This window comes from Dermacentor albipictus, chromosome 1, assembly GCF_038994185.2.
Source record: "Dermacentor albipictus isolate Rhodes 1998 colony chromosome 1, USDA_Dalb.pri_finalv2, whole genome shotgun sequence".
Classification (NCBI taxonomy): Eukaryota; Metazoa; Arthropoda; class Arachnida; order Ixodida; family Ixodidae; genus Dermacentor; species Dermacentor albipictus.
In genome coordinates this window covers 350,260,751-350,286,393 of record NC_091821.1, presented here as the reverse complement: position 1 = coordinate 350,286,393, position 25,643 = coordinate 350,260,751, and the positions used below count along the sequence as shown (strand labels likewise).

General features: G+C 47.8%; 1 protein-coding gene across 1 annotated transcript; it reads left to right on the top strand.

Moving 5' to 3' along the window:
* Positions 1-2,646: 2,646 nt before the first annotated feature.
* On the top strand, positions 2,647-25,617 carry LOC135909648 (perilipin-3-like). Its single transcript, XM_065441677.2, has 4 exons — positions 2,647-3,158; positions 21,846-22,160; positions 23,886-24,131; positions 25,277-25,617. The coding sequence occupies exons 1-4, from the start codon at positions 2,655-2,657 to the stop codon at positions 25,364-25,366; spliced, it is 1,155 nt and encodes a 384-aa protein (XP_065297749.2). The 5' UTR covers positions 2,647-2,654; the 3' UTR covers positions 25,367-25,617.
* Positions 25,618-25,643: the final 26 nt, after the last annotated feature.

The window sequence follows — 25,643 nt, the reverse complement described above, 5'->3', positions numbered from 1 at the left end:
TTTACCAAACTGCAGTGTGCTGCTACATCGGATTTGGAGAAATCTAAACGTTGTTCCGTAGTGGAGACGCCTCGATGTATACGTTAAACAAACGTGACAGCGCTTCTACAAACTCGTCCCGAGATCCTTTAAGAAGGACACGCCATCGCTGTACACGATAGTGAAAACTGTACTTGTGTGAGCGGCCTTGTCCTCAGTGATTAAAAGAAAAAAAGTGCAAGGTAAACAACCTCGTCAGTGGTTTCCGAGCAAACGTAAACTTTTTTTTGTTCGTTTCTTCCCATATTGGAGGTGCCAGCCTTCCAACGTACCTCTCCGCATCCTCCTCTCAATCTAGCCATTTTTTCACTTTTGTTCGAAATAAGTCCTCGACCAACCTGCACGTTAGGTTGTCGGGACTCGCAGCTTCATTCTTTAATGCATCGCAGCGGCACTTTCGGGCCGTTAGAGTGTTAGAGCGCCAACTCCATTGACTCCACAAGAAGTAGACAACGGATGAGGGGTTGCCCCAGGTATGAGAGAGCACGTTGTATCTAAAGCAAGATAAAAAAAAAGGTTCCTGTGAGCTTGTCAGGAGATCCTAAAGAACAGAGGCATCATTACCGCTCACGAAGCTATAAATGACCCTTTTCGGCAAGAAGCTAACGAAGCTGCAGTGATGGACACCGTCGAAACTTGAGCGTACACCATAGGAATGAACATTTTGTTTTTGTTATTTTTGTCCTATGTAGGAGATACTGAGCTCTGTAGTTTTTTTTATTTTCAATTCTATATGAAACGCTTAAATATCTTCTTGCGTTGTGCATTAGGTGTCCAGCTGTAGGTCAGCGCAGTGGAAAACGCAAAGGAAATTTCCAGTTTTTGGAGCAAGAGCGTGGTGATACTGCGAGAACTGGAGGACAATCGCAGGACTTGTTCTTCAGTGAAAAACAGGGGGAAGAAAGTAAGAAATATACGAGTAAAAAAAAAAGAAAGCACTGTAAACGTTGTCTCGGCGTTCCGGTATCGTCAAGTGGGCCTTGCTGAGGTGCCTCTTGAAAGGCTATTCCAGCTTTACGGGAAATGTTGCTGTGGCCCAGCGGCGATACGCGTTATCGATGGGAGCGCCGATGGGAGTAACGCCTTTTAGCTTGAGCAGTGTGCCTCCGAGCCACACTGCTCCGGCTTTTATATTTGAGCGAGCAGTTCTTTTTACAGTGCGTCTTTATTGAGTCAATAGAGTCAGCACGACAGTGTCCGCCCTGATATCGTACCACATGCACTCACGTTTTCGCCCAAGGACACCGCGTTTTATGTCGCGCCCCATGTTCCAATGAGCTTTGCGCACGCTTACATAGCTAGTCGCCTTTCACAGCAGAGAGAGGTGAAAACGCAACGATTTGTTCAAGTCGAGGAAGCATCTATACGAGTCAAAGAACAGTTCGTTATCGGCTGCCATAGACTGCTAACGAACCGTTTATAGCTTGCTACAGCTGCTTTGTGAATACGGACTGTGGTTCATACAAAGGGGTTTTGACAAATCATGCTAGCGGACATTATTAGCGAAGGCGGTAATCTTGCGGATAAAACTTTTAGTTTTTTTAATTCTAATCCACTTTGTTATTCGGGACACGGTTTTACGGAATTTTTAAAAATCTCTTGTGGCAGATAGCGTAATTCTCGCTCTTGAGCTGAATTATTCGAGCAGGCGGACATTACTAGCACGATAAATCGAAACACATATTGAACTAATTAACAAAAAATAACTAATTAACTTCTTTACTGATCACTTTACGGCACATATTAAATTTTACGCATCGTAGCCAGTGAGCTTGCAAGACGAATCTACTTGAAATAAAATTTCAGGATGACACCAGTTTCGAGATATTACTTCCCAAAATGTGAAGCGAAATACATGGGCGTTCCAGTTGCCTTTGTGCCTCAACGGAAAAGAAGAGTGTATTACTTAAAAAAAAAAAAATGAGCGGCACAACAGTGCACTGTTGGGTCAAGTTTGATGGCGCATATCTCCAGACTGGCGTCATTCTGGAAATTCATTTTAAATGGATGTGCCTTGCGCAATCAGCGGCTACAATTCTTGAATTGCAAAATGTACCGTAATCAATTTAGAATATAATAAGTGATTTTTGTTAATTAGTTGAATATGTGTTTATATTTCTCTTGCGAGTAGTGTCCGCCTCTCTGAACAATCCTGCTCAAGGACTAGAATTGTGTTATCTGCAACAGGTTATAAAAAAAAATCCATAAGACCTAAAAATGATCATCTGGTATACTCCTTCAGTACGCCGTTTTGGCACTGTACGCGCATTGTACACAAAAGCAATGCATCCGCACAGAATGTTCTCGGACAAACACATTTTTAACTTCTGGCTTCCGTGTGTCTTAGCGCAGTAACCCCCACATTACAAGATGACATTTTGAACATTCCCCTTCACGGCCGTACATGTTCTAAAAAACATGCGTCTAAGCGACCGTCTCACATAGAAAACCGCAAAGTTATCTTACGCAACGTTGGTCACGGTCAACCTGTCTTCATGCGCCCAACATCACCTGTATAGCGCGGCGAGAGTCCAGACGGCGCCACATGTATTGTTCCATACTAATAATACCCCCCCCCCCCCCCCATTCTCCCTCGCTCTTCCGTGACTGCAGCCATGCCCGAGACAACGAGCCAGCCGATGATCCGCAGCCACTTCGTGAGCCGAGTGACCAGCCTGCCGGTCGTGTCGACCGCTCTGGACACGGCCAAGCAGTCCTACAACCACGTCAAAGACAGCAGCGGCCTGCTGGGCTACACGCTCAGCACCGCCGAGAAGTCGGCCGCGTACGCCGTGGGCCACTCGCTGCCCCTGCTGGAGAAGTTCGCCCGCCCCATCAACTACGTGGACAGCCTGGCCTGCAAGGGCCTCGACCGCATCGAGCAGAGCTACCCGGCCGTGAAGCAGAACTCGCCGCAGGCCATCATCAAGGACGCGGCCACGTTCGGCCTCCAGAAGTACGCGGACGCCCGCGACTACGGCGTCAGCCTCGCCTCGCACGCCATGCGCGCCGTGGTCCACCCGCGCGAGGCGGTGGCCAGCGCGTACCAGGCCTGGAGCGAGCAGGCCCGCAGGCAGACCGTCGTCGCGCTGGCGGCGGCCGAGGATTCGTTGGACAAGGTATGCGCGGCACGTGAGGGTCACCACGTATCTTTACCAAAGCCGACGCTTCTCTTCAAAGTGCCTGTAACGTCACGCTGTTACGTCATGCTCCTATAGTGCGCACTTTAAAACCGGTGTGGGCAGGCTAACAGAGATACGGAGATAGGATTTGACATAAAATGGAAAATACTGGAGACAAGGTTTGACGAAATATATGTTAGTGAGGTAATCAGTGTAGTCATAATTATGGACGCCGAAAAGAAAAAAGATAATGTGGAGGACGCTTGAGCTTCGCCTGTAAGAGTGGAACACGATAGCATTCAAAGAGCCCTGAATGGTTTTCATGCTTCCCGGCAACTGCAGCTTATGATACCGTAAAGTTTAACGGGAAGCGCTGGCGGTGAACGCTGTGGACGAAGGCAAGCTTTCTGGTGGAAACGCGGCCTCTGACGTGGGTCGATCTCCTGGTTATTGTTTAGCACTTTTAATATTACACTCTGAGAAGAGCTAACATAAAAGACATGCGCCGTCGGTGTAATTTTTTCCATTGCGTTTGTTTATGGGTTGCCGGTCTCGGAATTTTGACGAGGAACAACTTTGTAAGGAATGAAATACAAGGTATCAGCAACTTTGGTGGTAGAAGAGTGGCTGCGTATGGGTGGTTCGGAATTGCGCTTGAAATTCTTTCTGTCAGAGCGGCGTCCAACGCCGGACGTGGGACGCCGACGTAAAATTTTTGCGACACGGGGCCTGTAACGCCATCACGTAAAAAAAAAGCAAGATAAAGAAAGTGGTGCTGACCATGGTGGGGCGGAAGCTCTAAGAAAAAAGGCCGCATGACTTTTTGAGCAGAATGTACTATTGGCCAAAAAAGTAAACGGACCACGGCTCAAGTGGCCGGAGCGGCTGCGGGGCCACACCGGGGCGTTGCTATCGCGCTCCGCGCGCTGACGGCGAGAGTGCCCCGAGTGACGCCAGACTTCGCTCTCACTCTCACGCGGGGTCTCGTCACGCTTGATGAATTTCTAGTGCACCATTCGGTTGCTCTGCTGCTGGCGGTCGCGACGAAGGGGACCGTGCGTCGCCGGTAGTCCAGCACATGGCGCTGTAGCGCAGTAGCGGGCGGCCACAGCGCATCGAAGCGCGTCACTCAGAAGGAATGAAGACCCGGTCTGATTATTGTTTTGCTTATGTTCACCGTGTGTTTCATATTAGTGTATGTCGCCGGCGTCCACCACTGCTCCATTTTAGGCTGCATAACACAAGTAGCAGCAACGGTGGTGATAGTGATGCGCGTTTTTTCACACCAGCCCGATAAGTTACCGGCGCAAAGCTTTACTGAGGGCACGGCTTTTCTGTCAAAGGTACTTTTCGGGAGTGTCTCCAGCAGTGGGTTTACTATTTACATGAGTGACGCTTCTGAAAACTGCTTTAGTTAGCTACTACAATGCGTAGGCCGTTATGAAACATTACAAAAGTACGGCCAGGAAAAGATAATTGGGAAGGCGAATCAGTGAAACTAGTTAGCCGTGAAAGTTTATTCACAGAACCATTGCATGGCTTGAAGGGGCCCTCAGTGCGATGAAAAGTTGCCGTCGACCGCGATGACTTGGCTTACTCGCCTTGGCATCGAGTCGTAGAGCGCCGCCACTATAGCTTCGGACGTCTGCGCAGCGCTTCCCGCTATCTAACTTATTGCGCGGACGTAAAAGAGCGCGCGTCACCGTAGCCGCCGTTGCGGCTACGTGCGTTATGCTGCCCAAAATCGAGAAGCGGTGGAGGCCGGCGACATGCACTAATATGAAACGCAAGGTGAATATAAGCAAAACAACCACCACAACGGGTCTTCGTTCCTTCTAAGCGCCGCGCTTTGATGCGCTGCGGCCGCCCGCCACTGCACGACAGCGCCATGTGCTGGACTACCGGCGATGCACTGTCCCCTTCGTTGCGACCGTCAGCAGCAGAGCAACCGAACGGTGCACTAGAAATTCATCAAGCGTGACGAGACCCCGCGTGAGAGTGAGAGCGAAGTCTGGCGTCACTCGGGGCACTCTCGCTTTCAGCGCGCGGAGCGCGATAGCAACGCCCCGGTGTGGCCCCGCAGCCGCTCCGGCCACTTGAGCCGTGGTCCGTTTACTTTTTTGGCCGATAGTACGTGGTGCTTGCCATGAATGCGCCTTTTACTTTAGTAGAAGTAACTCTCATAGTAACTTTTCCAGTAACCCTAATAGGCTAGGATTTAGTTCAATATATAATAGTAGCTCCCTGAAAGAGTTGATGGAAGAGCAGGCGTCTTTTTCCCTGCACAACTTTTGCTGCCTTCTGCGCTCAACTCCCTTGGCACCCATTCAGTCCTTTGCGATAGCTGCAGATTGGCTTGTTCTGGAACGCATTTATGTTGATTTGTCGCTACTATAGCGACAAATTAAATACTAAGCGCTTCACGTAGTTTCTGTAAGCGATATTGAAAGAGAAAAATGAAATAAAGGAAGGGGAAAAATATAGTGGCCCGCCTTGCCGGCGCGAGCTTCGTCGCACCCACTTGCCTGTCACACAAACCTTCAATTGGGAACCGCCCCTTGAAAGCGCGTGCTTCGCTGTGTCGCTGCATGCCATTCTCAGTCGTAATGAAACTGAACACCTGTTTGGATTACGCTTTGAGCATAGCAAAAAATGATGTAACCTAGAGCGAATTCCCTTCATGAGGGCTTGGAATCAACCGCTCGCGGCGTGTGATACTTATCTTTACGTGATAACGTCCACTATCTTTGTCCTTGCACCGAACGCCATAAATATTCGCCTACATATCGGCGCGTCGCAAAAAGCATTTTCGAGTGTTGCTATATCGGTTGCGATAACGAGATGTCGAATTGCCAGTTATGATATCTGCGCTTTGTCGTTCGACATGCATACCTATAACGCCCCGCGTTGTGGCGCCGTTCTGCAAAATCACGTCTCCAAACATACGTCAGACATCACCTTCTTCGTTCACCCTTTCTCTCGCCCCTCTCTCTCTCTTGTTAGATGAAGTGCTGACAGTGCAATGGACTGTAACTTTCAAGTCAAAGAATTTCGGATTCGCAGAAAGGTCACCTTTAATATATCTTTCTAGCTGGGCAGCATGGACAGCAGTCAATTCACGTACGATTGAGCTACAGCTATAGTTTGACATAACAGTTCTGCGAAAACCCGCAAGCTGGAAAAAAGTGATGAATAAAGGCAGTCAGGGGTTCGAGCCTCGGACCAGGACGAATTTTGTTTCAACTGCGAGGGTTTTCCTTGTATACTGCAGGGCAAAGGCCTCTCCCATACTTCTCCAACTACTCCGGTCTTGTGCTAATTGTGGCCGTGTTGTCCCTGCAAACTTCTTAATCTCATCCGCCCACCTAACTTTCTGCCACTCCCTGCTACGCTTCCCTTCTCTTACAATCCAGTCCGTAACCCTTAATGACCATCGATTATCTTCCGTCCTCATTACATGCCCTTCCCATGCCCATTCCTTTTTCTTGATTTCAAATAAGTTGTCATTAACTCGCGTTTGTTCCCTCACCCAATCTGCTCTTTTCTTATCCCTTAACGTTACGCCCATCATTCTTCTTTCCATAGCTCATTGCGTCGTCCTCAATTTAAGTAGAACCCTTTTCGTAAGCCTCCAGGTTTCTGCCCCGTACGTGAGTACTGGTAAGACAGCTGTTATACATTTTTCTCTGGAGGGCTAATGGCAACCTACTGTTCATGATTTGAGAATGCCTGCCAAACGCACCCCAGCCCATTCTTATTCTTCGGATTATATCAGTCAGTCTCATGATACGGATACGCGGTCACTACCTGCCTTAAGTAGATGTATTCCCTTGCCACTTCCTCGCTACCTATCGTAAACTGCTGTTCTCTTCCGAGTGTGTTAAACATTACTTTAGTTTTCTACAGATTAATTTTTAGACCCACTCTTCTGCTTTGCCTCTCCAGGTCAGTGAGCATGTGTGAATATGGTCTATTGTTGAGTACCCTTTACGGAATCCTGCCTGCTCCTTTGGTTGACAGAAGTCTAAGGTGTTGCTGATTCTATTTGCGATTACTTTAGTAAATACTTTGTAGGCAACGGACAGTAAGCTGATCGGTCTATATTTTTCAAGTCTTTGGGGTCTCTTTTCTTATGGATTAAGATTACGTTGGGGTTCTTCGAAGATTGCGGTCCGCTCGAGATCATGAGGCATTGTGTATATAGGGTGGCCAGTTTTTCTAGAACAATGTGCCCACCATCCTTCAACAAATCTGCTGTTACCTGATCCTCCCCAGCTGCCTTCCCCCTTTGCATAGCTCCTAAGGCTTTCTATACTTCTTCTGGCGTTACCTGTGGGATTTCGAATTCCTCTAGGCTATTCTCTCTTCCACTATCGTCGTGGGTGCCACTGGTACTGTATAAATCTCTATAGAACTCTTCAGCCACTTGAACTATCTTATCCATATTAGTAATGACACTGCGGGCTTTGTCTCTTAATGCATACATCATATTCTTGCCTATTCCTAGTTTCTTCTTCAATGCTTTTAGGCTTCCTGCGTTTATGAGAGCATGTTCAATTCCATCCATATTATATTTCCTTATGTCAGCTATCTTACGCTTGTTGATTTACTTGGAAAGTTGTGCCAGTTGTATTCTAGCTGTAGGGTTAGAGGCTTGCATACATTGGCGTTCCTTAATCATATCTTTCGTCTCCGGCGATAGCTTACCGGTATCCTGTCCAACGAAGTTACCACCGACTTCTATTGCACTCTCCTTAATGATACCCATAAGATTGTTGTTCATTGCTTCAACACTGAGGTCCTCTTCCTGAGTTAAAGGCGAATACCTGTTTTGTAGCTTGATCCAGAATTCCTCTATTTTCGCTCTTACCGCTAACTCATTGATCGGCTTATTATGTACCAGTTTCTTCCCTTCCCCCCACAAGTCTAAGCTAATTCGACATCGTACCATCCTATGGTAACTGCAGCGCACCTTGCCGAGCACGTCTACATCTTGTATAATGCCAGGGTTCGCGCAGAATATGAAGTCTATTTCATGTCTAGTCTCGCCATTCCGGCGCCTCCACGTCCACTTTCGATCCCGCTTGCGGAAGAAAGTATTCATTATCCGCAAATTATTCCGTTCTGCAAACTCTACTAATAACTCTCCCCTGCTACTTCTAGAAGCTGCGCCATATTCCCCCACTGACTTTGCCTCCAGCCTGCTTCTTGCCTACCCTGGCATTGAAGTCGCCCGTCAGAATATAGTGTATTTTGTTTTGACTTTACCCACCGCCGATTCCACGCCTTCATATAAGCTTTCGACCTCCTGGTCACCATGACTGGATGTAGGGGCGTAGACCTGTACGACCTTCAATGTGTACCTCTGATCAACTTTCACAACAAGACCTGCCACTCTCTCGTTAGTGCTATAGAACTCCTGTATGTTACCAGCTATATCCTTATTAATCAGGAATCCGTATCCTAGTTCTCGTCTCTCCCCTACCGCACGCACGCACGCACGCACGCGCACACACGCGCACACACGCGCACACACGCGCACGCGCGCGCACACACGCGCACGCGCGCGCACACGCACACACACGCGCGCGCACACGCACACACACGCGCGCGCACACGCACACGCACACGCACACGCACACGCACACGCGCACACGCACACGCGCACACACACGCGCACACGCACACGCGCACACACACGCGCGCACACGCACACACGCACACTCTCTCTCTCTCTCTCACACACACACACAATATATATATATATATATATATATATATATATATATATATATATATATATATATATATATATATATATATATATATATATATATATATATATAGCGCCCGGAAAAAAACCGGGCGCTCCTCATTTATCGCAAAATTCAACGCGCGCAGCAGCGGTGGCGGCGGTGGCACTCTCGAGAGTTAATCGCTCTGCGCGAAGGGAAAGTGGACGCAGGGTTTTACGATGTCTTAAGCGCCTCGCCTTTCGCCGAGGAACCATCAATTACGCTGCTCCCACGGGATCAAGGAGTCAGTTAAGGCTGAGCCACCACTTCTCCTTATAGTGCGTAGCACAGCTTTGTCCCGCTGAGTCCCGTCCGTCTCAGCCGCCGCCAGCTCTGTTCCTTCGGTAATACTGCCGTGGGTAATACCATGCAGCAATCTGGAAGCTCTCGCGAAAATGAAGCTTAGACAGACTGTGTGTTGTCTACAGATTTCGAACAGTTTGATTTGTTGTCTAGTAAGGCTTAATTCTAACACCGTAACATGTATATATATATATATGCTGCGTAAAGTCTGAATCCGAGCTAGTTGTGAAGCCAGCATCTTTGAAGGGAACTGTGCTAAGGGCGGCTCGAATACATGGCAAATGCGCTCGCAGAACACCACGCGTGTGTGTGTGTGTGTGTGTGTGTGTGTGTGTGTGTGTGTGTGTGTGTGTGTGTGTGTGTGTGTGTGTGTGTGTGTGTGTGTGTGTGTGTGTGTGTGTGTGTGTGTGTGTGTGTGTGTGTGTGTGTGTGTGTGTGTGTGTGTGTGTGTGTGTGTGTGTGTGTGTGTGTGTGTGTGTGTGTGTGTGTGTGTGTGTGTGTGTGTGTGTGTGTGTGCCACTTGCTTGTCCCTTCTTTATCACTGTCCCCTTAAATAAGAGAATGAGAGAGATAGAGAGAGAAGGGAGAAAAAAAGGGCAAGGAAATCAACCAGACATGCTCCCGGTTTGCTACACTACACAGGGTTAAGGGGGTTAAGGGACGAAAAGAAAGAAAGCACATAGAGGGTTGTTCATCCGGAGGTGCGCATACTATACCCAGCACCTCCACCAGATATCACGTAGTAGCGAGAGTAAAGAACACAGCAGCAATACTGTGAATTACGAAACTAACTTTTATCGAGGGAACCTGTGCCCACAGCAACAGGCGACGCTTTAAGCAAAACGATAGCGATGAACACAGCCGGCGATTGTCGAAATCTGATCAGCAGGTCAAGCGCGTCGGCTTTTATACATTTGTCATCCAAGGTTCCAGAGGAATAGCTGGTGCCCGCGTGTCTTTCAGAAAGTTGCTTATGGAATCCTCAACTCGGCTCCCGATTAGCTGATGCTAAATCGCTAGCTTTCGCAGCGCTGCGCGTAACAAGTAAGACATGGTGTGGAGCCCGGTTGCTGGAGGGCAGCGGCGAGGCCGATCTGCTTATACAGACTGGCATTTTCCTTCGAGTTTTATTAACGAAAAAAAAATAATTTTGCGTTAACTGAGTTGGCTTTAGACTCATGTCCTCACCACTTAGCATCCACACACTATCTCGAGCGAGCTCCCTCTTCACGAAGCCGGAAGTTCCTGCCAGTCGAAGCTTGATTAATGCGTCGCTTTTGACGTAATGGAAAGTAGTATTCACACGCAAATTATGCGAGTAAGGAAGGTCATACTGGCTATACTAAGTGATATTTTTAGTCGTGCGCTTTCTGCATCGTATAGGCCACACTCATTAATGACCCCGTGCACACGAGCTGTGGGTGATTCACTGGGCCTGCAACGCGCAGTGCTTTGCAACACGTTCTACCATTCCAGCTGCCCAGGCGGCGAGTATTTGTGGAGGCAGAGTGCATGGAATGATCGCGTGTGTCACGGGAGTCCATTACGCGCTTTTCAACGACGTGTGGTAGTCATTAATGGGGAAACTTTCGTTGTAGACGATGTATGTTTCATTGCGCGCCGGGTTTCCGAGGGAGCATGGAAATTAACGTTACTTCCTTTTTTTTTTCTTTTCATTTTCCTTGCTTTGCAATGCGCATACCAATATTTTGCAACAACAGTCACGCTTGCGAAAGGTGCATAGCCAATTCGGGAACCGAGAATTCGAGAACCACAGAGTGGAACATGGAGTTGTAGAAATTTCGCGACGCGCTCGTGTGTACGCGGTTTATAATGTCCTGGGTGCTCTTGCAAAAAGCCGGTAACGCTGCCAGAAGGCGCGATTTGCGAGAGTGGGGGTGGCGAGGCAAGCTGACTTGACGGGCAACTCGCAGTGATTTATATTGCGCTTGCCCTCGGGCATAATGCCACGTGTTATAACGCATCTGCGACGTATATCATTCCATACGCAGCCGCGCTGTTTTGGCCGCGTCTGAACGCGTATCGCTTAACCCTTCCCCTAAACAAGTGGAAGCATGCAAACACAGCCAGTGGCGGAATAAGATTGGAGAGCTGCACAATTGGTAACGTTACCACCATGCGCTCTGTGTGGCGGCGTGCATATATATATACTGGGACCGTGCGTGCAAGCCAATTAAGCTAGCGCGGCCGCTCCTCCATTAACCTTACCCACCGAGACAGCGAAGAACGCTGCTTTCGTCATAACGAAAACAAATCGAGGCGATAACTTTAACGAAGACTTGTATACCGGCGAACCTAACGGCAGCTCGCAGTGTAATGAATATTTCATATGGAACCTTTATTAGACTTGTAAAGCTGTGCTTTGCGATTCCCCGGAGAAATACAAGAATGCGACCGAGCTTGAAGCAGTTACAGCGCTAGAATTTTCTGATAATCGAGAGAATTTCTCAGTTTCTTGAACGTGGCGAGCCCATAGGTGTTTCGCGATTGACTTGAAAAGAAAAAAAAAGAATAAAGAAAGAAGGAAAAGAAGACTAATAAGGCACACGGGAGGAACAACCTCGTAATCAGCTGCCGCGAAAAGACAAAGAAATTGTATCGGTCGCTTTGCGCGGAACGAGTCTGCCCTATGATTAGCGTCCTCGTCTCTTCAGGAACGGATGTAGCGCGGGAGTGGCGGCGACACAAAGGACGTCTCAGAGGTACTGGCTCTCTGTGAGATAGGCGCTGTTGCGAGACAAAAGAGAACCGTAATTGGACGGCGTTGTTCATTGTCGGGGTTGAAATTAGCTGGCAGCTGCGTGATATCCTGTGAGCCTCCGTCCTTGTGCAGTGGGAATTCGTTGACCAGATTAATCGAGACCGCAGCTATGCTTAGTCGATTGTAGCGCGATACAGTACAGCACCATGCAATCCCGGTGCATCGCGATACGGTAGACAATGCGACTGTAATAATTCATGATGTAGTACATCGAGGACGGTATTATAGGGAGCGTGTAATTTACATTTGAGGATATAATGGTCGCCATTCGCTTGGGAAAAACGCTGGTCCGCTGCGCACGCTCCGCTGGTGAGAGGATATGAGAGAGCGAGAGACGCGCCCCGTAAGAACGCTGGCCGCTCCAGCATACCGCACATCCGCAGTGGCGTCTACGCTGGCCCGGGGCCATGGAGGAAAAAAAAAAGACATAGGAGAGAGCTTTACGTCACGCGGTCAGCCTTGGCAAGCGAATGCTCCGTGAAGCCACAGTGGTGGCCCGACATGTGACCTCTCGCGTCGAGATCACAGAGCAAGAATCGAGATTTGCTGAGACGTTTGATTCCTAGTAGCTACGCCAGTAGCTTTCGTTCGGTGCACACTTGTTCAGCTGCCCTGCCATGGCTCTGCCTGCAGAGCGGGAGCACTAAAACCAACCGCGCACTTAGGCGTGGGATCGCGTGTTGGACCACCAAGTTTGACTTCAATCGCGTTGCTGTATGCTCGCTCCTATCTTCTTCCTTCCTGCATGCCCGGGGTTCTATCATGAAAAAAAGACGAGGAGGCTAACGAAGTGTTCGCTTGCCAAGGCTGCCTGTGTGGCGTAATCCTCCCTCCTATATTAGCGCGATAGCGTTAGAGGGCCCCATGTCGCAGAAAATCCGGTGTCAGCGTCGGCGTCCGTCGTACAGCATCGGGCGTCGTTCCAGCAAAAATAGTTTCGAACCACGCGTACCCAACCACGCAAGCCCTCCATGTGGCGCAAGGAAGTTATTTGAATTAATTGAATTTCTCAAGGTAATATACATAGAAAAGCAAAGCACGATTTACACACAACGTACAGTCATGATAGCGTTGGATTGTAATTTCTGTACACGAGAAAACATAATTATGTTACAGGAAAACTAAAAAGAAAGCCACAAACCCCTTTTCCAGCGTTCCTACCATTCATAGAGCGGCCATGGCTTCCCAGATTTGCGCGCGCGAATCTCAAAGGCCATAAGGCGCGCCCGGTTCCTTGCAACAGCTCTAGATGGCGCTCGCCTCCACCGCATCGTGGCCCACGCAAGAGGCCGCGTTTCTAGCAGAAAGCTCGCCTTCGTGCATAGCATTCGCCGCCAGTGTTTCCCGGTAAACATTACGGTTACATAAGCTGCAGTTGCTGGGAAGTATGGGAAGCAGTCAGGGATCTTTGAATGCTATCGCGTCCCACTCTCACAGGTAAAGCTTAAGCGTCCTCCAAAACTTTTTTTCGTCCATGGACTTTATTGCAGACATTCCACCATATTCTTGGAGGCGTGACGCAGGCGTGACGCGTACAGAATGGCGCTTATGGCCCCCCGTTTTGCTTTCGTAACGTGACGAAAGCTTGACGTTTTGATTAAGTAAATGAAATGAAGGCACTGGCAGCGGTGGTCTAGCCAGTTTAGGATATGGAGCAGTTTTTGGAGCAGAAAAAATTTCATTCTGGAGCAGGTTAGGAAGAGCCGCACCAGCATTTTGGAGCAGTTTCGGAGAAGAAAATTGGTAGTAGTACAGCAGTAATATGTCGCCATTTCACGAAGCCTGTTATTACTGTGCAGTCAGTAAGTGCTGCTCAACAGTGAGGGAAGACACAAAGACAATAGCAACCAATCAAATTTGTCTTCCCACGGGCGGTATAACATGCGCACTATATGTTGCAAACCTTATAAGTGTAGACAAGGAACTTGATTTTGTAAACAATAAAATAAAATTTTATAGGCTAACGAGAACAAAGATAGGTACATAAATCTCTAAATAGTTCTAAAGGCCCGCCGGTACACTTATTAAGCGCATATGCTCGTACTGTGATAGGAGATGGCGGGTGCACGCGTGTATAATTAAGGGGAACATACCCTGTCTCGTCACAATTTCCCGTTCCGACACCGCAATACTTTTTGTATGCTTCATTGCGTGAAAGTAGTGTATTGAAACAAAGCTGACTTCTGAGGACCGGTATTTTGCAACACGCCGTACTTGGTACATTGAAGCAATTGGCGAGGATTGCAAAGGCGGCGTCGGTGCCATTGCCAATAGCGGCCAATTGTTTCAATGAAAAAAAAAAAATTACCGACGATTACGTTACTTCCTAATGCGAAATTTGAGCGCAGCAAATAAGCTGTTTCACCTTTTCGATAGATTGAGGCGAAGAAATCGAGCAACACATGTATGCGCTATCACAGAATTTTTTTTTTATTTTTCACACGTATTCCTTTAACAAAGACTGCACTAACAGTTCTTGACAGTCATGAAGGAAGCTTTGTGGTCGGAGAAATAGACTGATATATGTTCGACTTGGTACACCAATGCTTGATTCTCAAAGACGAGATCTATACAAGTGCCTCGCGAGGTTGTCACAGCCGTGGGACGCGTTACGAGCGAGAGGAACGGGATGTTCTCCCGCATAAGTGTTAGGAAATTGCTGTTTGTCTTTATGTCAACATTAAAGTCCCCCACTACTAACATCGGTGTGGATCGATGGACGGCTAATGCGAGTTGCAGGAAGTGCACGACGTCTTTCGTGAGTGCGGTAGCGGACTCACGAAAGCGGTATCAGTCGGTCGCTGCTAGCGCTGGGGGGATGAAAGGGGGGCGGAGCTGGTTACGAGGCCGACGACAACGCCGACGACGACGCGAAACCCAGGAACGGACGCCAAAGAGCCATTTGTGTAGCCAGCCCTCCTCCACAGTCTCTCCTCCTCCCTTCCATCATCCTCCCTCGCCCGGAGAGCCGACAGCGCGCATGCGCGGCGGCGGAGCAGATTCGTCGGCGAGCTGGTTACGAGGCCGACGACGACGCGAAACCCAGGAACGGACGCCAAAGAGCCATTTGTGTAGCCAGCCCTCCTCCACAGTCTCTCCTCCTCCCTTCCATCATCCTCCCTCGCCCGGAGAGCCGACAGCGCGCATGCGCGGCGGCGGCGGAGCAGATTCGTCGGCGAGCTGGTTACGAGGCCGACGACGACGACGACAACGCCGACGACGACGACAACGCCGACGACGACGCGAAACCCAGGAACGGACGCCAAAGAGCTGCGCTCTAAAATACGGCACCGAACAGCAAGCTTGGTAGCGAACGTCGAAGTAGCTAGGCCTAGCGTTGCCGCGGTGATGGCTACGGCTGCCAGCGATCTGCCGGCGAGATAATATGGCCGTGGTGGCGGCTTCGATTAATGCAGCTTCGGACCTGCGCTCATGGCAACAATTCCGAAAAATCAGACGGCGAAGGTTTTCTGCGTCCGAAATTTCCGACGTTCTTATACATTGACTCTATATGGGGTACGTGGCGGTGCCGCGAATGCGTTCGAATTTTCTGACTTCTCTGAAAAATCGGGCGTCCAGAAAATCAGTCGTTGGCTGCATTTGAATGGTCACAAATGGATTCGTACAGTGGAGTAGCTGAATAACCGTACTGCAAACACAGTATTGCCGTGAAAACGCGAAAATACCGCACTTCTGCGCAGCAGGCAAGTCGAATTGTAGCAAAATGGCGCAAATGGCGCAGTTGGACCACCACTGCACTGAACCTAACGTTCTTGATAAATCAAAACAGTTTTTCTCCTCACTAAAAATAAGGCAGCTAGCTCCAAGCGTACCATTATTCCGTCGAAAACGCTTCTCGCTTCCGTCTTCTGCTGCGTACAAGCCGTCGTCAGCTTCATTAGCTATGCGTGTCTCCGGGGAACGGAAGGACTCATCATATATTGGCGCCAACGCACTTGTTTTCCACCTTGAGACAACATATACGCGACCAGACAGCAGTGATAAGCGCACGTTCTGGGCCGCGTCATCGCTATCTCGTGAAATGCAAGTGACTCAGCCCGGCTCGGGTGGCTGAGAAACGGCCTAATATCGTCGATAGCGTTGCGCGCGCCAGAGGTATCCGCTTGCGCGAGGCAAGCGCCGGCGCTGGCATCTCTTGTTCAGTTCGCTGCTTACCCGCACCGCGTGAGGGAACTTCAAGGCGCCGCCTTGCGTACATTTCTTTTTTTTATATATTAAAGAAACCACCGTTGTCATAACCTCTGATGATGTGAAAAGTCATTAATCTTGATTACGATACAAACACAGCAGTGAAAAGTTCAAAAAGTCGCCGAAGGTTTGTGATGTTCAACCAGTATCATTACAAATAAACGTATGTTCTAAAAAAAAAAAGATGTCCCAAAACACGAGTGCCAACACCACCCGAGAGCGATGCAAATACTATGAGCACGTGTTAGGAACAAAATATTTTCACGGCCCCAAACGACGGGGAAAATGCGGCGATATGCATGCGTCTCGAGCGCCATTGCATATGGCCGCTCATTAGCATAATTCGCGCGTCTCGCAGCACCACCAGTTATGGCGGAAGATACCTGCAATGGCGACCCAGTGCGACGTCACGCAGCGTCAAATTGCCGTTTACCAAACGGCACTTTCTGTTGCACTGTTCACGGGATATAGTCCATCAACCAATCAGCAAGCTGACAGACCACCACCACAAATTCGCGAAAGTGCAGATGCATTGCACGGGTTTCTGCACGCTACCGCTCACTGTCTTTTTAAAGCGCTAAACTCGCAATATAGCTGCCAAGAACCGAAAACCCGCCGCGGTTGCTCAGTGGCTATGATGTTAGGCTGCTGAGCACGAGGTCGCGGGATCGAATCCCGGCCACGGCGGCCGCATTTCAATGGGGGCGAAATGCGAAAACACCCATGTGCTTAGATTTAGGTGCACGTTAAAGAACCCCAGGTGGTCGAAATTTCCGGAGACCTCCACTACGGCGTGCCTCATAATCAGAAAGTGGTTTTGGCACGTAAACCGAAAAAGTAGTCGATAAAATTTGCAGCTCCACGTCACATTTCGTCATCTCGATGAAAACGCATAATTGCATTTTGCAAAACTTCCGCTTCCCGGCACAAATTTCAATACACGTGAGCTCTCGACAGCCAATCAGAAAGTCAACATGGCGGATAATGGCGGCCGTGCAGCCGCCATGCGTGTCCAGAATGGAGCTCCCGCTGGATTCGCTGGCCCGCTGCGCTATAACTCTCTATTATCGCGCACGCATTGTTGAGCGTCCTCGTGGAACAAGCATGGGTCGGAATTACATCGCGGCAACTTTGCTAGGTGGAAATTTAGTAGCACGCCGATGCCGGGCGGCGCCATGGGTTCTTAAAGTACGCTTAAAGTATGCCTGAAATAAGTGCCACGCGGTTGTCGCTATAGGTCGACACCACTGTGCTTAATACGCGGTATATGTAGTACGGTGATTCTTCGGGCTAGAGCGTTCCAGCGAGGCTTACGTCATGCGTCTCTACCCACGTCACGCTTACGTCAACGGGAAAAAGAAACAACGAAACGTAACTTCGTCTAAAAAAAATGAGCTTCAACAATAAATAAATAGTGTGCGGACTGTCGCAGCACACAAAAGATACAGTGAGCGTGCGGTAGAATGATCTTTCCAACTCGTGGCTCCGGCGTATGCCGTTCCATGACGTTCAAAGCCTCGCAATCTCCGTTCGGCATTTCTAACTTTTTTTTTCTTGCAGAGGCATGCCGTGGGAGTCTTCGTGAGCTATCCTTTTATTGCGCTTCTCTGATCGTCCTGCTTTCATTCCTCCTATCGGGTTCGTGATCGGTTCCTTTGAAGCGCTCGCTCGTATATAGGTCCAATCAGCTGCTTTCTTTCGATGGCAGTGGTTGGGAGTAATTTCCTTTCTTTTCCAAGGGAATCAGACGGTCTTGGCCTCTAATACGAAAGGTTCTGCTTTTGCGAACGCCTCGTCGTCCCCGAAATGGAGACGTTCTAAAGTTAATCGAATCTTATTACGAAGCCAATTAAAACCTCCTGCGCCTCTATTTGTGCATGTCGCGTGAAAGAAAATAAAACGTGAGAGAAGAAAGAAAGAAACCTGGCACGTGTTTGCACATTTGGTACAACGAAGGAAAATATATAGAATTTCAATCTTGTTCGAGCTTAAGAAATAATGATTTGACTTGCTTCTGACTCGGTTCATCACAGGGGTTCCGATAATTTTGCTCCGATAGCGTATAATGCTATCCGATTACAATTTACTTCAGTTATTTAGTTCGGTTTATTAGAAGCTGATCACCAACACAACTAGCCATTCTACTGTTATTATTAGCGCGCTTTCTCAAGTTCTAGTGCACCTTAAGGTCTCGCTTGAGCAGGATTGTGCGAATTCTTTGAAAGCAGTTGTCTCTCTCTTTTTTAGAAAGATCCCTTTCGCTTTAGGGCAAGGAATTGAAAGCTAGCAATCAGTGGTACACACATTGTTAATGAGAATGCACATATGCGCGCCACCCAATTGCCGCTAACATTGTACAAAGCGCCTTAACGCGTCTCCATACGTTAGTCGTGGATTCTACTGCGTCAAAGCTAACTTATCTCGTGTTTTTCTTTCTTTTTTCGATAAATGTTCCTCCTCCTCCTCCTCCTCCTCCTCCTCCTCCTCCTCCTCCATTTTCTCCTAAACGCTCGTCGTCCCGGCGAACGAACGGGAGCCTGTTGTGGAATTGGAGCGTGCTACTGATTAGGTGTGTGGGGTCCGGAACCACTGTCAGGCATTCGTATCTTCAGTCTCAGTCTCTCCTCGCTCGGACGAGAAAGTAGATGTGATTATGATTATGATTATGTGGCTTCTGCTTCCTGTATGCCTTCGTCTTCACTGTCCACGGCTGTGCTAGGCTGGCCTCTCTTACCTTCCCTCCATTCAAATATAGACGAGCAAAGTTTAAAGAATAAGCAGTAACAGCATTCTTTTTATTTATTATTGACAGGATGCAGTGGGAGAGGTTGGTGCCCGTATAGGTGGCACCGGCTGCTCCTTGTCGCTTAGCAAAGAAAAAAAAAGAAGAAATATATTGTCACAAAATTTGCACCAAACTGCGGCGACGAAAGTATCACGAAATATTACGGCAGAACCCATACCTCACGATGGATGTGGACGTTGGTACGATTAGCATTAAGCCACTAGGCGGCGCGCATCACACTACCACCGCTGAAACGAGTCACGCATTGGACGTGCACGACGCCTGGCTCCTCGTTCGCGCTTCTGTGATGATGATGATGATTTAATGGCCTCTCCTCAGAAGCGGGGCGGTGACAAATAGTCACCTAGCCTGCTTGGTTTATTCGGGTATACTACACGTGTTTTTTATCTAGCATTTTTCTGTACATCTCCTTAATCTTTCTTCCCCCTTCAATGTCTACCGTGTACCGCTAGCTATGACTGGAAGAAATCCGGTCGTACCATAGTCTTCCCTGCTTTCTTTCCACTAATAGTTTACACGTCTCTTTCTCATCTCGACTGCTGACCGGTTCACGCTTCCGTCCACATTAAACCCAAGCGCTTCTGAAAGCTGTACGTTACCCACGGTTCTCACTGGGTGTGTATCCCTTCGAGTTCCTGTAGGATGTTCTGAGTGGTCTCCGCATTTTTGCTGCAGCCATACACATGCCTCACCTAGTTCCGAATGTTTGCTCCGGTATGTTTTTGTCCTTAGGCAACCGGCTCGAGCCTCCAATAGCAAGGCACTGCCCTTTGTGTCATCGCACAGATTTGCCCTTCTGATTTCTCCTCATTGTTGTAAATTTCCTTGGTCCTTTTTGTTTCCATGTTATTGCATCCAATCAACTGTTTCTTTCTTTCTCGTTTTCTTTCTGATGACTTCTGGTTGTCTATTTACAGTTTCAATCACCCTGTACTAGGTTGCCAACTTTCTTGACCTCTTCCTCCATTCTGTGTCCACGCTTTTGAAGTACAGACACTTGTACCCCTACCTTTAGCTACCCATTTATTTTCATCCATGTTCCTGAGTCTTTATTCAAAAATAATTTTGCTCTGTGCATCTGACTTCAAAAAAGGCCCAACCCTTGTCACCCTGCGCTGCCTCATTTCTGGTTTTATCGTGGGCTCCCAAAGCCAACGGCCTAACGATCTTTCATTAACAGATTTTTAAGATATTCGATTTTTAGCGTAGAATGGCATTTGCAAACGTTAGCGCTGGCACCGTAATTCCTTGCCAGATTTCACGCACCACCTCGTACTTACTCTCTGGACATGCTACGCCAGCTGGTGGCACCACCACGAAGCCTGCATGTGGTGCGCGTGGGAATGTATATCCAGAGAAGATTGTCGAATATATATGGCGCAGGTTCGATTCCACCCAACAGCCAAGAAACCTTCTCTTAATCTTTCCCTCCCTTTTTTTCCTTCTCCAGCGCAGGGTAGCCAACAGTGCTCAGACCTGGTTAACCTCCCTGCCTTTCATTTATCCTTTCTTTTTCCTCTATCTCTCTTTCTCTCATACGCTTCTGTTTGTGCATGTCGCGTTGAAAAATAAAATAACAAACCTCTCGAATGGCCAAGTAAATAAGAAAGAAAAACTTTGCTCGTGTTAGCATATTTGCTACAAGGAAAATATATAGAATTAAAAGACTAATGATTTGCGTTACTTCTGACTCAGTCCTTTACAGAAGTCGGGTAGTTTTGCTCCGAGAGCGTATATAAGGTTATTCGATTACAATTTATTCTAGTTATAAAGTACGGTGAAGCAAAAAGATATTTCACTCGTTAACGACTGACTACGAACACAACAGAACGTAGCCATTCTATTGTTATTATCGACGTGCTTTCTAAGGTCCCCCAATTGCGCCTCAAATTCTCGCTTTACCAGGAGGGCACGGATGCTTCAATATAATATTTTTAAAAAAGGAAGGTCACTTTCGCTTTATGGCTGTGACTTAAAATCTAGGAATTCAGCGGCACACATACGCCGTTAATTAGAATGCACATACGCGCCCCCGCCTACTACTGTTGACATTGCACCAAGCTTCTTAACGCCACTATACATTAGTTGTGAATTAGAACGCGTCGAGGCTAAACGCTCGTCGTCTCGGTGGTAAGGATGACGAAGAATGACACTTTTTTGGTGTCATTGTAGAGCGGCACGCACCCAGCGTCGCACACCGAGTGACCCAAGTTAAGAAGAGAGGGGTTCATTCAGTTAGGCACGTACCCAGTTGCACATTGTTGCCAGTTACCAGGCTGGCATCAAGGGTGTTCATTGAACAAGGACACATACCCAGTGCCACGTAGCCAGTTTTACATGTTCAATGACCCAAGTTGCTTTGACGGTTGGCTTCAAATCTTGTTCCCTCAGCACAGCAGCACGATGAGCTACCCATTATTTGTTAATTAGCTATTTGGTTAGTTAATTAGACAGACAGACAGATATACAGATAGATATACAGATAGATATACAGATAGATAGATAGATAGATAGATAGATAGATAGATAGATAGATAGATAGATAGATAGATAGATAGATAGATAGATAGATAGATAGATAGATAGATAGATAGATAGATAGATAGATAGATAGCCCCTGCAAACTGCATGAGGTACCGTAAGAATAGTAATCTCATTAAATACAGTCAGTCCGCATAGACACAAGGTTCTGTACATGTGTCCAGCAACCCAAAGAAGCGAAACGTGTACGCAGTCGCATATGTCGCGACAGGAAATCTGCATTCTTTGTACCCTCTTGCCTATCGCAGGAACTGGCGTCCTTGGGCGTCTCCGTTCAGCAGAGCCGCTACGAAAAGGACGGTGAGGTGGCGCGTCGCGTGGCCAGCGTGGTGCAAAAGTCTCGCCAGTACGTGTCGCTCAAGGGCCAGCAGCAGTTCGAGCTGTTCCAGCAGCGTGCCTCGCAGATAGCCGCCCAGCTGCAGCAGGCGCTCGGCCTTCTGTCAAAGATAAAGGACGGCCTCCTAGACGGAAACAAAAGCTTCAAGGACATCCTCGACGAACTCCACTCGGACGCCGGTTGGCTCAAGGCATTACTCAACGACCCACATCCGGAGACAATCAAGGTACTCTATGTGAACACAATTTTGATTCAATCATTTCACAAGGACCGGCATCTGCCAGTCATGCGAGTGAGAATATAATGTTAGCCAAGAAAGACGGCGAAGGACAGTTGTTACGAAGAGATAGTTACGTTGTTACGTAACATCTCAGATAGACAGTTGTTACGTGTCTGTTACGAAGAGAACCTTGGGAAACTCCGCCCTTGATCCCGTGATTACAGAAAAGCTCACATGGTGGAGCAGACTACGAACAGGCTTTCGCGATTCATGAAAGTGAATAATATTGTAGCGAAGACAACCTGTCCTTATGAACGAAACGCTTTAGGAGCAACGCTGACAAAGCTTTTCATTCGAAAGATCTTTGTGTCATTGGTGGGCCATTCTTAGTGGTTACTCACCGTCATCATTGTTCGGTTCATGCTTTTACGAATAGTTAGAGAGTATACAAACAGCATTGCGAGTACAGGCCGTATACCTTTGGGCCCGCAATGAAAAAGAAAATGTTCTTACGTTAGAACGTATAAAGCTACATACCAACCAATCGTCATGTCGGCCAACAGAACTTGCGAACGAAAATTGTAAATTCATGAGTTTGGGAAGTTACCGCAAAGAGCATACGAGGCTTGAAGAAAGACAACACGAAGCGGTTGTCGTGTTGTCTCTTTCTTCAAGTCTCGTCTGTTCCTCGCGGTAACTTCCCAAAATCATGAATCACCAACTGGTGTACACCCACACTCCGTGAATTCTGTCGTTATTCCACGAGGGAGATCTCTGGATGAATTATAGCGAAGTGTTTCGGTCATACGAACAACTTATGATTAGTTGACCGCCCTCACTAATATGTCAGCCAGTAAAAAAATCATCAGTTCTACCCGAAGGCGAAGCATTGAAAGTGATAGCATGATTTAGAGTTGCACTGAAGGCGTCTCAAGAGGCTGGCGGGATGAGTATGTCAGCAGCGTTGCAAGTGTCGCCGCTCGATGCCGCACGAGATGGGATTAACGGAAAACACGCAGACGCTGCTCGACGCCGTCGGCGCTTTGAGCGTCCCAGCTTGGCTTGGCTTAGCTTGAAGATCAAATTTACGGAACCAGACGTTTTCTAAGTTTGTACCTGGAGTAGGAAGGTTATCACTCTAATAGACTGGCCTTCAGTAATCTTACTGTACTCGCGGACAACTTTCTGTGGATACGAAGGGAAAGCTGTGGAGGCAAAGCACGCGCAAGCTTCTGAAAAGAGCAGCATGTGTTAGTCCACGTTACTTTAGGCTGGGTAAGACAAAACATAAACACCTTATTAGCAACAGTTAAATAATATAGAACACACCACTTATTGCAAAGGTTTACTTACTACGTCTTGGCTCACACTTCTACTTCTTCAATCCGGTTTGTTTGATATTGGAGTATTTTGCGCATTTGCCCTTCCGCGTCTGCAGCAACGTGAAACCGTTGCACGTGGAAGCTGCGTCGACTCAGCGTCTGTTCCGAGCAACCAAAAGCACCGTCAAACGCTGACGGACTAATTGGTGCGGTAACAGACGTGCAGCAGTGACGTTCCCGTAGCTTTCCCTTCATATATAGCTACAGAAAGTTGTCCGCGAGTACAACCGGGATATCGTACGATATGCTTTATGAATAGGGTCACTTATACACATGACCAACCGCGACGCTGAACTTGCTTCGTGTTGACTCGAACGCCGCCGCGTCTTCTCCCTTTCTTCCATTGCAGACCTTGCCCGGCAAAGTCCTGCTAGTGTCCCGAAACGCCGTGCATCAAGCCGTCACCTCTGTCACCGAGCACTCAAAGTTGGCCCGCGGTGTCCAGGAAACGTACGCCAAGATCTCACCCGAACTGAACAAACGACTCGCCCCCATCGGCCACCTCGCCACCGAATCTGTCGCCAAGGTGTACACTCAACTTTCCCGCATTACGGACAGCTTGCGCCAGACCATCCAAGCCCTGCTCGGCCACCTTGTAAGTGAACGCAGGGAAAAATCAGCGGGTGTTGTGATATGGAGGCCGTAAGCAAAACCTTTGGAAGTTGTATCACGATTTCTTACGTTGTGACGTATCTATATAGTCACAGTGTCACTTTGTGAGGCAAGCCACATCAAAGGAAGGAGAGAAACGAAAGAAAGAAGAAAGGTAGGGAGCCTAACCAGAACTGAAAATCCGCTTCGCTACCCACACTGGTGATGGTGATGGAGCAATGTTGTTTTCATCATACAGCATTGACCCCCTGCTTCGCTCCTCTGTAAACCTAACCAGAACTGAAAATCCGCTTCGCTACCCACACTGGTGATGGTGATGGAGCAATGTTGTTTTCATCATACAGCATTGACACCCTGCTTCGCTCCTCTGTAAACCTTAAGATCAACCGTCAACAAGACCCGCTCCAATAGCACGCTTACGCCTGCATGCTCTAACCACGTGTAAAGAAAGAAGAAAAAAAATAAAATAAAGGGCATCATTTAAGTGCCCGCACTCTAGCATAGCGGGACCTTATGTTAAGCATTGCCTTACTGAGTGTCCCGCAACATGACCAGAGGCGAGAGACATTTCGCAGCCGTCTGAACACTTAGGTCGATGCACACTCAACGTGCAAGAAGTTCTTGGACCCTAGCTAAATTTTCTACGTTTAGAAAGCATTCAGTCTTAAATTTTGATTATTAATTTCTGAAACAGCTACGCCTTGGATGTTGTCTATTCTGTGACGTCACGGGTAGCTATCTAGTGCGGCCACTTCAACGTGGGGACGTCAGCCTACTCTAGACCTTATACGTCATTTCCGCATACGACATCTCCGCTTTCGTCAAAACGTCTCCTATTTGTTATTATAACGCGTAATCGACAAAATTGGTTGATATCATATAATGCTCGTTAGAGCTTTTTTATCGCATGACAATGAACAAGCACTGGGAAAGTCACGCTACTTAACGCCCATATACTGACGTTGTTGAGCGGTGAGCCATGAGGTATAAAAGCGTAAACGAAAATTTAATGTGGCAAAACTTTTTTGACCACCCGTAATAATGTAAAAAAATACTTTTCATTGAGAACTCGCGCGAAGTTAACCATTATATTTGTTCTTGTTTTACTTCTTTCCTTTTTTTTTTCAGCCTGCCCTACCTTTTGTCGAAAAGCCTGCTCAAGAAGATAAGAACACGGAAGGGGATGATGACGACAGCTCGACGGATTCGGAGGATTAGTGGATCTAGCCTTGCTTTTTTGTATGAATGCTTGTATGAAAGCAAACAAGAATGTCCGTGTGCATGTCACTCTTGAACTTTGCTGATATTTCTGCCGGATCTGTAAGCCCGGATGGAGATATACCAGCAACAATTTAATGCCACTGGTAGTGATGTTTGTATTGCGCACTAAAAGAAAAGACACCTTATCTTAGCGCAGATGCAATGGTAAAAACGAGTAAATGAATAATAAAACGACTGTGCTAGAGAAATCTAACGTTTTGTTAGTGTTTGTGTT

Coding starts and splice junctions, on each gene's coding strand:
- LOC135909648 (XM_065441677.2), top strand. CDS start 2,655: ATGCCCGAGACAACGAGCCAGCCGATGATCCGCAGCCACTTCGTGAGC. Junction 3,159..21,845: donor CCGAGGATTCGTTGGACAAG/GTATGCGCGGCA, acceptor TGCCTATCGCAG/GAACTGGCGTCCTTGGGCGT. Junction 22,161..23,885: donor CACATCCGGAGACAATCAAG/GTACTCTATGTG, acceptor CTTCCATTGCAG/ACCTTGCCCGGCAAAGTCCT.